The 12462-nt window shown below is 40.0% G+C and overlaps 1 protein-coding gene across 4 annotated transcripts in view; it reads left to right on the top strand.

Annotated features, from left to right (window-relative positions):
- The window catches only part of rptor (regulatory associated protein of MTOR, complex 1), a 204413-nt gene that overhangs the window by 72581 nt on the left and 119370 nt on the right, over positions 1-12462 (top strand). For all 4 annotated transcript variants that reach the window (XM_026169798.1, XM_026169801.1, XM_026169800.1 and 1 more), the window contains 2 exons: positions 5215-5373; positions 7030-7176. In XM_026169798.1, coding sequence (XP_026025583.1) covers positions 5215-5373; positions 7030-7176 — 306 coding nt within the window. The remainder of the gene's footprint in view (positions 1-5214; positions 5374-7029; positions 7177-12462) is intronic.

Here is a 12462-nt window from a genome sequence, read left to right as displayed (position 1 = left end):
TCAATGAGTAATGAAGCCTACATGATACCTATAAATCAGTGATTCTACATCTGCTTGTTGTCCGGGAACATGAAGAGTGCAGGAGTTTTAGAAACAGGAGTTCTGGTGAAGCTTTTATACTGAAATTCGTATTTTCTGTTTATCTAATTTTGGGTCTTCTCACCCTTGTAGCAGAGAGGTGCATAAAATAACTTAAAGTTGCACTGTAATATTAATAAAGTTTGTATTGATGGAGGGGGAGTGTTTATGGTAACAAAATCAATTTTTTTTTCTGACACTTTTAAAAATATTCAAGTTGTGATAAAAGCTAGAAGCTGGAATAATAATGTGGTAGCTAGAAGGGATCCCTGGGTGTGTCCTAAAGTTGGAGAACCCATATCTTACATGGTTAGTGACGTTTGTGTTGGGAAGGAAAATAATCAGTCTGCTGCATGGGTTGGGTGCAAAGCTGTACTGTTATTTATTTATTTTTTTTTGCAGTTTCTTTGATCTCTGTTGATGACATTTGGTTGATTAAGATACATGTTGCATCTTGTGATTGGGGAAAATGATTTGGCTATATATTTTTAAGCGTCAGGCGCTGCAGATTAATGCTGAAGGCAAAATAAAATTTAATGGTTGCTCACTGAATTTTAAAGGTGGCGATCAGTGCATGAATGTAGTGTTTTTATTTTTACATTTATTAGATAGTGACTTTGCAGGATGGAAAGTGAGAAGTTGACATGTAGCCATGAATCCAGGTTGGGATCAAACCCTTAATGCTTTGGTAAGTTGTAGCCTTGGTATACGGGACAAATTGAGGGAGTGACATAAGTGTTGTGGGGCCAAATAGAAAACTGGCAGAATGAGTGGTGGGATATGAAAATAAATACTGTGAGAATATTTATAATGAAGACTTCTGTATAGGTCTGTTTTGAAAAATAGTATTATTTTTTAATATCAAGTAATTAAAAGTTGATATTTGTGTTCTGTGAAGAGGATCTTAAATCAGTGAGCTGGTAAAATGAACCCTGTGCAGATCTGATTTGGTGTCTTGGTTTTTGTTTTGTCAGCTGTAAATTTCGCAAGAAGTTAAAGTTGAAATGTGACTTCTTCTGTGATTCAAAGCCATTTGGCTGTTTGATAAACGGCTGGTTGGTTGTGTAACAGAAGGACCTTGGTGAGTGTGATAATGATTCAGACTGGTCTAAACGGGTGCTTTTCTGTTGCATAACTAGTTGACACCTCTGTGTCCTTTCATGCATGCACACAAACATTTCACTTAATGAGCTGAAGGAGCGCCAACAATGCACATGTCCTCTGTCTCCTACCGTTAGTCCTTTTAAAGTTTCTTGAGTACCTTTTCCGCACAGGCATGAGCTTCACGCTGGTTTGCTCCTGCAAAATGACACAGCCCAGTGAAGTGTGGTCTAAAGTAAGCAAGAGGTGGCAGAAAAAAAACACAAGTTGACAGCAGTGAAGCAGCAGCAACACAATCTCAAACTCAGTGTTCTGCTTTTATTTTGTTTGTGAATTGTATCTACTGCTTTTGTTTTCTTATTGTGACTGCGCCTTATTCAAAAAACAAGAGATTTGGTACTATATATGTCATGTTTCATACACTTACTGCTATCAGCAGCTTGTTTGAAGTTCACACTCAGAAGTGTAAAAGCCTCCTTGTTTGCTCACAAATTGCACTTGCTTTTGTACCTTCTGTGATTCACTGTGTTAAGACCATTTTTCACAAGACTTCTATAAGCGTTGCACTTCGTGCATACTTTTTTTTGTTTAGCTGAAATTATTATTGTTCGATAATATGAAATGTGAAAACTTCTCTTAGGCGTTTGGCTTCTTGCAAAACAAAAACGCCTTTGTCTGAGTCAGGACGGTTTTTGGATGCTTGTCTTTGGTCTGCCAGCTGGTTAGTCACTTGTCAGCTGATTCAGATCCTTATTTTTGGTCTGGTATTTTCAAATGTGAACGTGGTCTTTCTTAAATGGAAGAAAACATTCAGGTTCAGCTTGTGTCCTCTTCAAAACAGCACGTGAAAATCTACTAACACGTGTAGTTATTAGAGTCTCTCCCCGCTGGGCTCACTGTTACCTAAAATAGTCTCATCAGTTTTCGTGGATTCATTTTGCTTTTCTGGCAATTCACTTGTTGATGTTAGTTCTCCATCAACAGCTTTGGCACCTGATAGCCACCAGTCTGCCATTAATATTGGAAGGTTTCCCAGGACAAAGCATCTTCTCTCTAAAAAGAACATTCGTAACATGGCTTAGGTTTGCAAAGTTGCATCTGAACGAACCACGGGACCTCAGGAACAGTTATATCGACACAAACACCTCATACCAACAGTCATGTTTGGTGGTGAAGAGGTGGTGATTTGGACTGGCTCTGCAACCAGAGGACTTGAGCATTTTGCTAAAATTGAGTCAACCATGAATTCCTCTGTATACCAATATATTCTAGAGTGAAATGTAATCTCACTGACAGCTACAGCTTGGATGAAATTAGTTCATGCCACAGCATAGCACAGATCACAAGCAGTGCATTAAATCTTTAACAAAATGACTGAAAAAGAAAAGAATCAGAGTCAAAGTCCAGACTTCAACTTGATTAAATTGCTGTGGCAAGATGTTAAGAGAGCTTAGCATAAATGAATATCCAAAAACCAATGAACTGAAGCAGAGCTATGAAGTAGAGTGGGTAAAAGTTTCATCTGCAGGAATGCGAGGGACTGATAGCCATTACAGAAAACAGTTATTTCAAGTTATTGCTGTTAAAGGTGGCTCTAAAAGCTGCTGAACCATTGGAGTTCTTAGTTGCTTGCTTTTGCAATTTGGCTTAGTTTTCATTAAATAATGGCATCCCATAATAAGTCATCTGAGGTTGTATTTAAATAATCTTGCTGAGGACCAAATGATTTTCTGAAATCAGATGATTGCAGAATAATATCCATCCTTTTTTCTTCACTCGTCCACTGTTCACTGATTTGTTTTCAGTTAAAATGATAAATACTATCATGTGGGATTTTCCAGTTTTCTTTTTTCCTTTTTATAACACGTTTCTGTGTCTGAGAGGAGAGCGGAAAGACTGCACAATATACATAGAGAAACACTCAAACTGCAGATTTATGAAATAAAAGAAAGACTTCCTGCACTTTTAAATGAGTATGAAGTTGCTGTGGAGAATGTGGACTTTGAAGTGTGGACTCAAGGTCACCTACTTTGTTGAAAAAGGAAGTTGATCTTAATAGCTTGTGCCCTTGTGAGCTCTGCAGAGTTTCTTTTACATTTCTCCAGTGTTCCTCTCCCTTTCAGAGCGCTTGAACATGAAACATGGCGTCTTTACTTCTTAGTTACATGGAGTTCAGTTCATCTTCGATAATTATTACTAAAAGTCTAAACCTGACTGCAGTGTAAGACACATTGTCCTTGAACAGTTTGGTTCTCGTCCTGTTTACTAGTTGTTGATCATAAAAATATCTCTAATTAAAATGAACACAAGTAAGCTTCTGTTTAAGTATGTAAGCCTTGAGGGGACTGATTTTGAGAGTTGGTGCTATATAAATAAAAACTGAATTTCATTTAATTTTCTTGATTCAATGCACTTGTGCACTAAAGCCATACCATGCAGTAGGTGCATCTACTAAAAATCTCGGATCAGTCCCAAAATCGGTGATATGCTTGTGAAAACGATAACACGAAAGATGTCATATGTTATGTTCAATTTGATAACATTTACTCAGGGGTTGCACTGGTAGCTGCCTGTATTTTTGGATAAGTGGATTCGTCAGTCCTTCTGTAAACCTTCAGTCTACTGTATCATTATTATTATTATTATTATTATTATTATTATTATTATTATTAGGAATCCAAATTAACTTCCAACAAGGAGGTTAAGGTTTTGGTGGTGCTTGCATGTGTGTGTGTCTGTCATTCTGTTTTTAAAAGCTTGAAAAGTTTTGAATGAATAAAACTTCGATAGAACTTTGTAGGGGTGTAAAGTGAGGTCATGTTAATAAACAATAGAAATTTGTCTCAATCCCTTCAAGGTCATCATAATGATTTATTGGCTAATATATTGCTCTCCTTTAAGGTAAGTAGAGCCAAAGGTCAAAGTGAAAATAATGCTACATGTAGCTATTCAAATGACAGTGGGTTACAGGAGTGTAGTTGATTCATTTTCTTATAGCTTTGTTATGTACATTACCGTAACAGGTTATAACTGTTTAAATAAATAACTGCCACACATGAGCTACATCCACTTTAAGGGAAAATAATAAAAATAAAAACTTAAAATGAAGTAATTGTATATTAAAATGGGGTTCGACAGGGCAAATAGGAAAAGCCTGCACTTTGCACTTGTTTTTACTGCACTACAAACATAAGTACTTAAAGTATGTTTAAAAAAACAAAGAAAATAAACTTCTGTTGCCTTAAAAGCAAATACTGCACAGAGATGACGCTGCCTTGGCGAAGGTTTGTGCTCTCTGAGTGCTTCTTGTTTGTTTTGTTTTCTTGGTTTATGTTTCACATAGAAAATAATTTCCAATCTTAGCCACTCTCACTGATGGAATAAAGCAGAGTGGTGAACTTCATCCTTCCTGAAACATCAGTCAACAGATCTCAAAAGGTTATTTATAGACTACAGTCCCACAACGATGCAACTCGAAGTGCTTCACAGAAAGATGCATCAATACAACTTGTTTTGGACATTACAGGTGCACATTATCCCCCCACATTCCTGCACAGTTTAAAGCTAGACTGAAAATGTTCTGCAAGATTATTCTCAAGTCCACCCTGCACATCAGCTGCCATACCTTTTAGTCTGCTCCGTCGCCTAATATGGAGAGAATTTAAAGAAGTGTCCTGTGCTGGGACACACTGTAAAAATTGATGCAGTCATATATATATTCATTCAGAACAGACCAATAAGTGCTTCATACACCAAAAGCTGATTTTTTTTACTTCCCAGCTAAGCAAAACAGCGAATAACCAAAATGTGGTTGTTTATTTGTTCAAAACCAAGGGCCTGTGAGTGCTGCTGAATCAAAGAAAAAGAAAACAAAGAAAGTTAGACTGACGCAGGACTACTGAACTGCAAAGGAAAGAAAAAATTAAATGCAGCACATCTCCCTGCCCGAAACAAAACGCAGAGCAGCAGTGTCCTTGTTCCCAGTGTGACTAAAGCATCAATCATTGTGACATCTTTTCTTCCCTCCTCTTTCAGGCCCGTTACAAGCAGAGTCTGGACCCCACGGTGGATGAAGTGAAGAAACTGTGCACGTCACTCAGACGCAATGCCAAGGAAGAACGAGTCCTCTTCCACTACAACGGCCACGGCGTGCCACGACCTACTGTCAATGGAGAGATCTGGGTTTTTAATAAGGTACCACACATGCACAGACGATATCGGGCCTTCACAGATCTTTCTAATCAGACCTACACTGTCACGTTCACAAGCCATGATGGTGTTAGCTGTTTACTGCTGTCATTTCCAAGGACGACTTGATTATTTGTCGCTGAAATGTCACAGGCTGTGCTTACACGTGCACTAAACCAAAGCAAAGTAAAATAAACATGTTTTCACATGCTTTCATTGGAGTAATGCTGTTTAGTCTCCAGCAGAGCTCATAATCCCTGCATTACTTTATTCACAAATAACCAGACAGGCCATTTGCATCTTAAACTATAGGCAGTTCATTTTTGGACCTAATAAGATGTATGAGGTGCGATTGGAAAGTTTCAGGAACATGCCTGTGAAAATCAAAAGGCTATACATGATTTAATTTTGGGTGATCTCCCATTCAAGATCATCCTCTTATGTACCCGTGAAGTGTCCTCAGCATTTCTATATCAGTCTTTAAACATCCCGTTATGTCATTTCATGCTTGTGCTTTGGCAATAGGTGCTGGAGATCGTTCATTTAGAAACACCGATGTTTATTTTCAGGAATTAGACAAAGGCGCACAGAGCAACATCTGGCAGTTGGTCCAGATGATGAGTGACGATTGTGTTTGTTTTTCCAGTGCAAAGTGGCTCTCTGTCACGCACCACAGGTACAGGAAAAATGTACTTTGATGTAGTCCAGTCATTTGTCGTAAATGAAGGAGTCCAAATATCTCACAGGTCATTGTAGTGCAATTAAAAGTTTCTGCACAAAGACAGAAACTGTGAATTTGTATCTAAAGGTATAAGTAGATACTGCATGCATCTTAGTAGCTAATATACTTGTTTTGGATCAGTCAGTATGGTACTGCTGGCAGTCAGCCTGTGTAACTGAAGCACTTTGGAGTAGTAACTCCTGAAGTGTTCACCTAGAAGCTTAAAGTGGACCGAGGCTCCTGTGGCTAAAATGCAGGTTAAAAAAAAAGATGTTTTCAGTTTCTTGGAACATTCTTGCAGTCAGAAAATAACTTGACAACCAGACATTAAATCAAATCTCACCTGGTTGCTGTGATCTCAGCATCGCACTGATGCGGACAGACTCGCTGACTTTGGGGAATCAGATATAAAATCTGGAGTTGTTCATCATCTTGTCCTGTAAGTAAGCACCCACTTACAATGATGCACCGCTGCTGTCGAGCGCTAGCGTTTGGCTCCACGTCCTCAGTGTACCCTCGGGCCTAATGTCCTCTCCCTCTTTTCTTTCGCATTTTATTCGGTATTCCTTATCCTATAAAATGAAGCTGCAGTGTCGCTGGCTGCTGTAACAGGACATCAGTGGGGGATTTGATGTGGACACGGGCATCACAGAAGGTGCGAAGAACCAAATTTTCCAATAAGTGTAGGGGAGAGCACCTTTATTGCACCATGGGTATTAGATTTATATTCCTCGGTCTGTGTTCCCATCGTCCCCATTTTTCCTCTGCCTCACTCCGGTTTTCTCTTTTTCTCACTCGTCTGCTCGCACTCTTCATCAAACAGATGACTGCTTAATAATTAAACACAAATCTATAAAAGTGAGTTATCAGCAATAACATGATGCACCTATCTCTCCAATTCCTCACTCTGACGTTATCCCCTCCTGCCTTCTCTTTCTCAGAACTACACCCAGTACATCCCGCTGTCCATCTACGACCTGCAGACGTGGATGGGGAGCCCGTCCATTTTTGTGTACGACTGCTCCAACGCGGGAATCATCGTCAAGTCGTTCAAACAGTTTGCCCTGCAGAGAGAGCAGGAGCTGGAGGTGAGGCAAAAACCCACAGCGTGAACGAGTTGGTAGCAGGGTGGTAATTGGGGGGAAAAAAGACTTAAAGAATGAGCTGAGTCATACAAGCACACGCAGACACAGTGTGCGAGCAAACAGGGCAAAATGATGTGTTGGTATTTAAGAGTTATTAGCAGCAAACTGGGTGATTCATCCGATTGCAGTCACACTGAGCACACACTCACATATGTATACAGCATTTATAAAGGACTAATTGGTGTCACCGAGAGTCGACTCGTGATTCGCAGCTGGAACCTTTTCTAATAAAAATCCAAGATGTCTTCAGTGCGGTGATGCAGCCAATCAAATAGGCAGCTGGATCTAAATGATTGAGTTTTGGTTTCATCACCAATCTCACACACACACACACACACACACACACACACACACACACACACACACACACACACACACACACACACACAGCACTACCAGCCCCAGTCCTCTCAGTGCTTCATCTTTTTATTACGTTTTTTTCTCTCTTTCTCTCTCCGGCTATGGCGTGTTATGTGAATTCGTAATGAGATGGTGCTGTCATTCATCTCAATTATTCATGGAGAAGTTTCAGCCAGACTGTAGATTAGCTGGAGAGGAGAAGGAGAGGGAGGGAGGTACAGGATGAACAGTACAGAGCAGGAGGCAGAGCGAGAGTAAAGAAGAGCTGCTGTGCGTGCTGAGTTACCCGTTAAAGTGAAGGCAAAGGCAGCAGCCAAACTGCTGAGTCGCCGCAACGCTCGTCACAAGTGTCTCTCCATCCTTTGCTTTTTCTTTGCTTCTCCTGCTCTTTTCTGTCAAAGTTTGCTCAGGTCGAGTCCAAGGCTAAAATCACAATTCTCATTTGGTGTAGCATCACACAGGTTCCTTCACAAACCGCTTAGTCTAAATCAAAAATCTTGTTTTTGAGTGATTCAGAATGAGCCGCTCTACTGGAAAGTGCCTAAAGGCAAAAGTGCCCCATTCAGTTATACGTTGGGGGACCAAAAAGCAACAAACTCATCACTTTAGAACAAAATTTCTTGAAGGCGCACGTGAACCTTAAAAGTGGTGCAAGGTTTCCTGTTGTTTTATGACCAATTATGATTTAGCTGTTATATGCAAGGGAATAAATATCTGGTGGATTGCTGGGACTAATCAACATAATAGACTTGCAAAAACCCTGAAGGTAACCTGGCTCATAGTTTGGATTTTATTTATTTTTATTAATTCAAATATTATTCCCTTTTCCAAAAGTCGCTGCAAGTTTAACACATTAACCATATTTTTAAGTGTTTTTCCCAACTACTTAAAATTATCAATAAATGAGCTTTAAATTAGTTTTTGATGAATCGAAGAGAAAGAGGAGCAGCTGAAATGCTCACTTTCATTAAAGCATAGATGCAGTTTTTTGTCTTTCCTCAAAATAACAGAAGTGAAAAAGATTAGAAAAAATCAGCTTTTACTTTTTGCTTACCCCCCAAAATGCTTGGCCAATAATTCGAGTATGTGACGCCTTTCTAATGGTGTGGAAGTAGCATGTTAGCATCAATCAGGGAACAATGTGAGCACAAACCTCTCATTGTCTCATAGTTGTAGCTAATTTGAAAAGAGGGAAATACTTAAAGGGTCACCAGGGATTTTTGAAAGCGAACCGAGGTAAGACTTGCAGGGAGTGCTGTCTGTTGTTAGTTGAGCATATCACAGACTTGGGATTAAAGCTTTCAGCATGACTGCGGTCAACGATGCACTGATGTATTAGCTGAATATTTGCGTCTAGTGTCAGTAGCTGATATTCATCTCTTGTCATCGAGTTTGTGCTCACGAAATCATTGATTGAATGCCTTTTAAAAGGTAATTTAAAAAAGTGTTTCTCTAAAAAGAGTGTAAAATAAAATAAAACATGCCAGAAATATTGACATTAGCTATCACCCAAATGATTATTTTAAACATTTCTATCTACATTGGCCCAGATTTTCATCTGTAACCTCACTGTAGCCACTGAAAGCTGAGATGTGCTGTGCAGAAGGACTATATTTATATTTTTCATAGCAGGGCACAAAGCCTACTCCAAACGCATTAGCTGCATCGTTGCACAAAAACTTTGAGAGACTCAGAGTTCAACTGTAGCCTTTCAGTGAAGAAATAAGCCGAGGAGGCCTTTAGGTTAAATGTACATCCATAAGCGTTTTTCACTTTTCCACCTCAGTGCTCGCCCGTCTCACCCACTCACACAGGAAGTGTATAATTGGAAGATAACGAGAGGCGATACCGTCCAGTGAATTTAAAAAAGTAAAAATAAATCATACAGCAGATCATCCAAGCAGGGCGTCTCCCACCTCACCCACACGTTTGTGCACTCATACACAGACGAGTGGCCGCAAATGGAATCGTCCAACGACACCTGTTAATGAACACGGGGCGAACGTGATTCACGTAGAACCACAGGCCTGAACTCACCAGGGACGGCGTTATTTGGAAGCGCCATGATGCAGATGAAGGAGTATAAAGGAGCCGGATGGGGTGAAAATATGAAAGGAGGAGGAAGTGTTTTAGCACTCCTCCACAGTCCCATATCGAGCTCCTCCTGTGGTCCTTTCAGTCCGCCAGTGGGCCTGAGTGTGTGTCTGTGTGTTGGCTCTGAGTGTGCTATTATGGGGCCACCTGGTTCCTTTTAAATATGTCATCACTTCCTGCGTGCGCTCAGTGAACATGCTCACTGCATTAGCTGTGGGACGGAAAGATGTGTGTGTGAATCACTGCAATGCACACAGCTATGGTACGCTGGACTATAAGAGCGTGTGTGTGTTGTCTGTGTGGTGTTTGTGTTACTGGCGCTTCCAGGATGCTCACATTAAGCCTCCACTTGCTCCTTCTATCATTTTAATGAATAATGAATGCAGGGCTGCAAAAATGTTTCTCGACTAAAGTAGCTCCCATGCGTGACTGTGCGCTTCCTCTGTTAGCATGATACGTATAACATCCCCCGCCCGTCCCGAGGATTAGTCTCGTGATTAGTGTCAATGTTTTCTTGTTTTGTTCTTCTTCTTTTTTTTCCGTTAAAAAAAATAATTCTCAGCAATTAAATCGTCCCCTGATCTCCCCGCTGGAGGAGAGAGAGAAAAGAAAGCTGTCATGGTGATTTTCATGGTAATTTGCGAGATTACAATATGCTAATGTGATAATTACAGTGGCTGTTTGGCGTTAATCAGCTTCTGCTGGCAGAGTTATTGTATTTACCGTTAGGATTAGCGCAGCCCACCGTCACATGCTTTCGCCAGATTTCTTTCAAGAGACAGTGTTGTTCTGAGGTTGACTCGACGAGAGGCTTTAGAAAGGCGCGCGCCGCTTTGTTTGTGATATCGGTCTCTGCGAGCGAGTTGACGTTTTCCTCATTAGAGAGATGAAGATTGGCACAGATGCATTCGCGGGGGCTCCCAGTCACGCCTGCGAGCATTTCATAGAGGAGGAACGTATTCGTTTGATAGGAGAGCAATGCACAGCTGCACACGTCATCACCCCTCCATTAAGAACACCTACTCTTCTGTATTTTTAATAATGCTAATTTATTCATGTGTGTGCAGAGCAGTACAGTAAATCTGAGCTTTTACATTTTTTACTACTTACTATAGAGCCAGCTAATGAGTTATTGGACTGGCACAGGGCTGGAAGACTGAGCAATGAGGCATTATATAAAACTACACTTCCTCCATCACAGGCATTTCCTGTACCTTTTAATTACCTTATTTCCAAACTGCGTTAGAAGTATTCTGGACAATGAATTCAGCTTATTGCAGCTTTCTGAATAAAATGTGCCTGCGGATCATTTGTTTTTGTTTGCTTGTCTCGTCCTGTGATGCTGCTCAGGTGCAAAAAGAGAGGCGCGTCCCCTCCGTGCATGCCTCAGGTGTTCTGAGGTTTTACTCTGGCTTGCGTCAGACGCTGAGCTGCAGCACTCATAAGCTGTGGAGATCCAGGAAAGAGATTCCTGTCAGGCGCTGTGCTTTGTTACAGAATCACATTTGGACAAACCTGAATCAAGTAAAGGAATGCTTATGGAGTGCTCACTTGGTCTGTTTAATCGTGCTCTGGATACAACTGAAGTAAATTTGACATTTTGAATGAATTAATTAACATTTTCAATTCTCCAGATTGGTTTTAATATAATTGCTTGTCTAGAAATTGTGCAAAATCAAACACATCTTTCCTTTGTATTAAATGCTATCACATGGCATGTTTTTAAATCCATAAATGTCCAGACTCCTGCACCCTTTGTTTGTATGCTGGTGCTCATGGGATTTGTTGCTTGTCGGCTATGTGATTATGTGTTCTTTTGATAGTGTAGCTTGATTGCCAAAGCTTGTAGTGTATTCTCTGTGACAGGCAGTCTGAAGATTCTCGCAACTGCTCGTCCCCCTCCACCTTTATGTCTGTAATCCCAAAAGTGTTTGCACACACTAAAAGAGTTTTAGCACTTAAAGCAACATTTTCTGCTGCAGCAAACAGCTGTTCAGAGTGTCTACGGCTCTTCAAGCGGTCTTAGAGGAACAATTTGTAATTTATATCTACAGTTAGACCAGCTGTGCAGTGTATGATCACAGTGTGTTTATGCATCCCACACAAACACTGCAGACCCTAAAAGTAAGGTTGCACTCACGCTGTTTCCTGTAAATCAAACACACATGTTGACTTTTATCCAGCACTGGAACAAAGAACATGGAGATTAGTTCACTTAAAAAATTACTTCTATCACCTTTAGCTATATATAACTATATATAACTTTAGGTGTTTTGAATCTCATTACAGCTTATTCATTATATATTGTGTTTTCACTCAGTTAAATCTATAATTCCAAGTGTGTACTCAAGAATCGACGAAACAAACATATATAGTATCTCATCACCTGTGAAAAGATGATTTCAGAGGTCTACGTTTTGTTCAGTCTAAAGTTAGGATTTGCAGACCAAACACTGGATTGTACTGTGCATCTTTTTAGGTTTCCCCATCTGCTGCAATCGCATTTTAGTCTTCGACTTTATGTCCAAAATCTATCAAACGTGTGCCAGATGCTTTGCTGATGCAAGAGTTTTTACGGTGGCTCAACCAAAGTTACAAATCTGTAATACCTGACATCAATATGATAATTTCATGCTTTTTCTGCACGTTATTTTATGGAGTCAACTAAATCGAGGAGATTTTCCATTTATTTTAAATCTGATTTCACAGCACTGCCAAAGTAGTTAAATGAAGTACAGTGAAAGTCTAAAAGCCTGCTTATGATGTATTTAGACT

This window comes from Astatotilapia calliptera, chromosome 6 (assembly GCF_900246225.1).
Source record: "Astatotilapia calliptera chromosome 6, fAstCal1.2, whole genome shotgun sequence".
NCBI classification, from domain to species: Eukaryota; Metazoa; Chordata; class Actinopteri; order Cichliformes; family Cichlidae; genus Astatotilapia; species Astatotilapia calliptera.
This window is presented reverse-complemented; position numbering and strand designations above follow the sequence as displayed.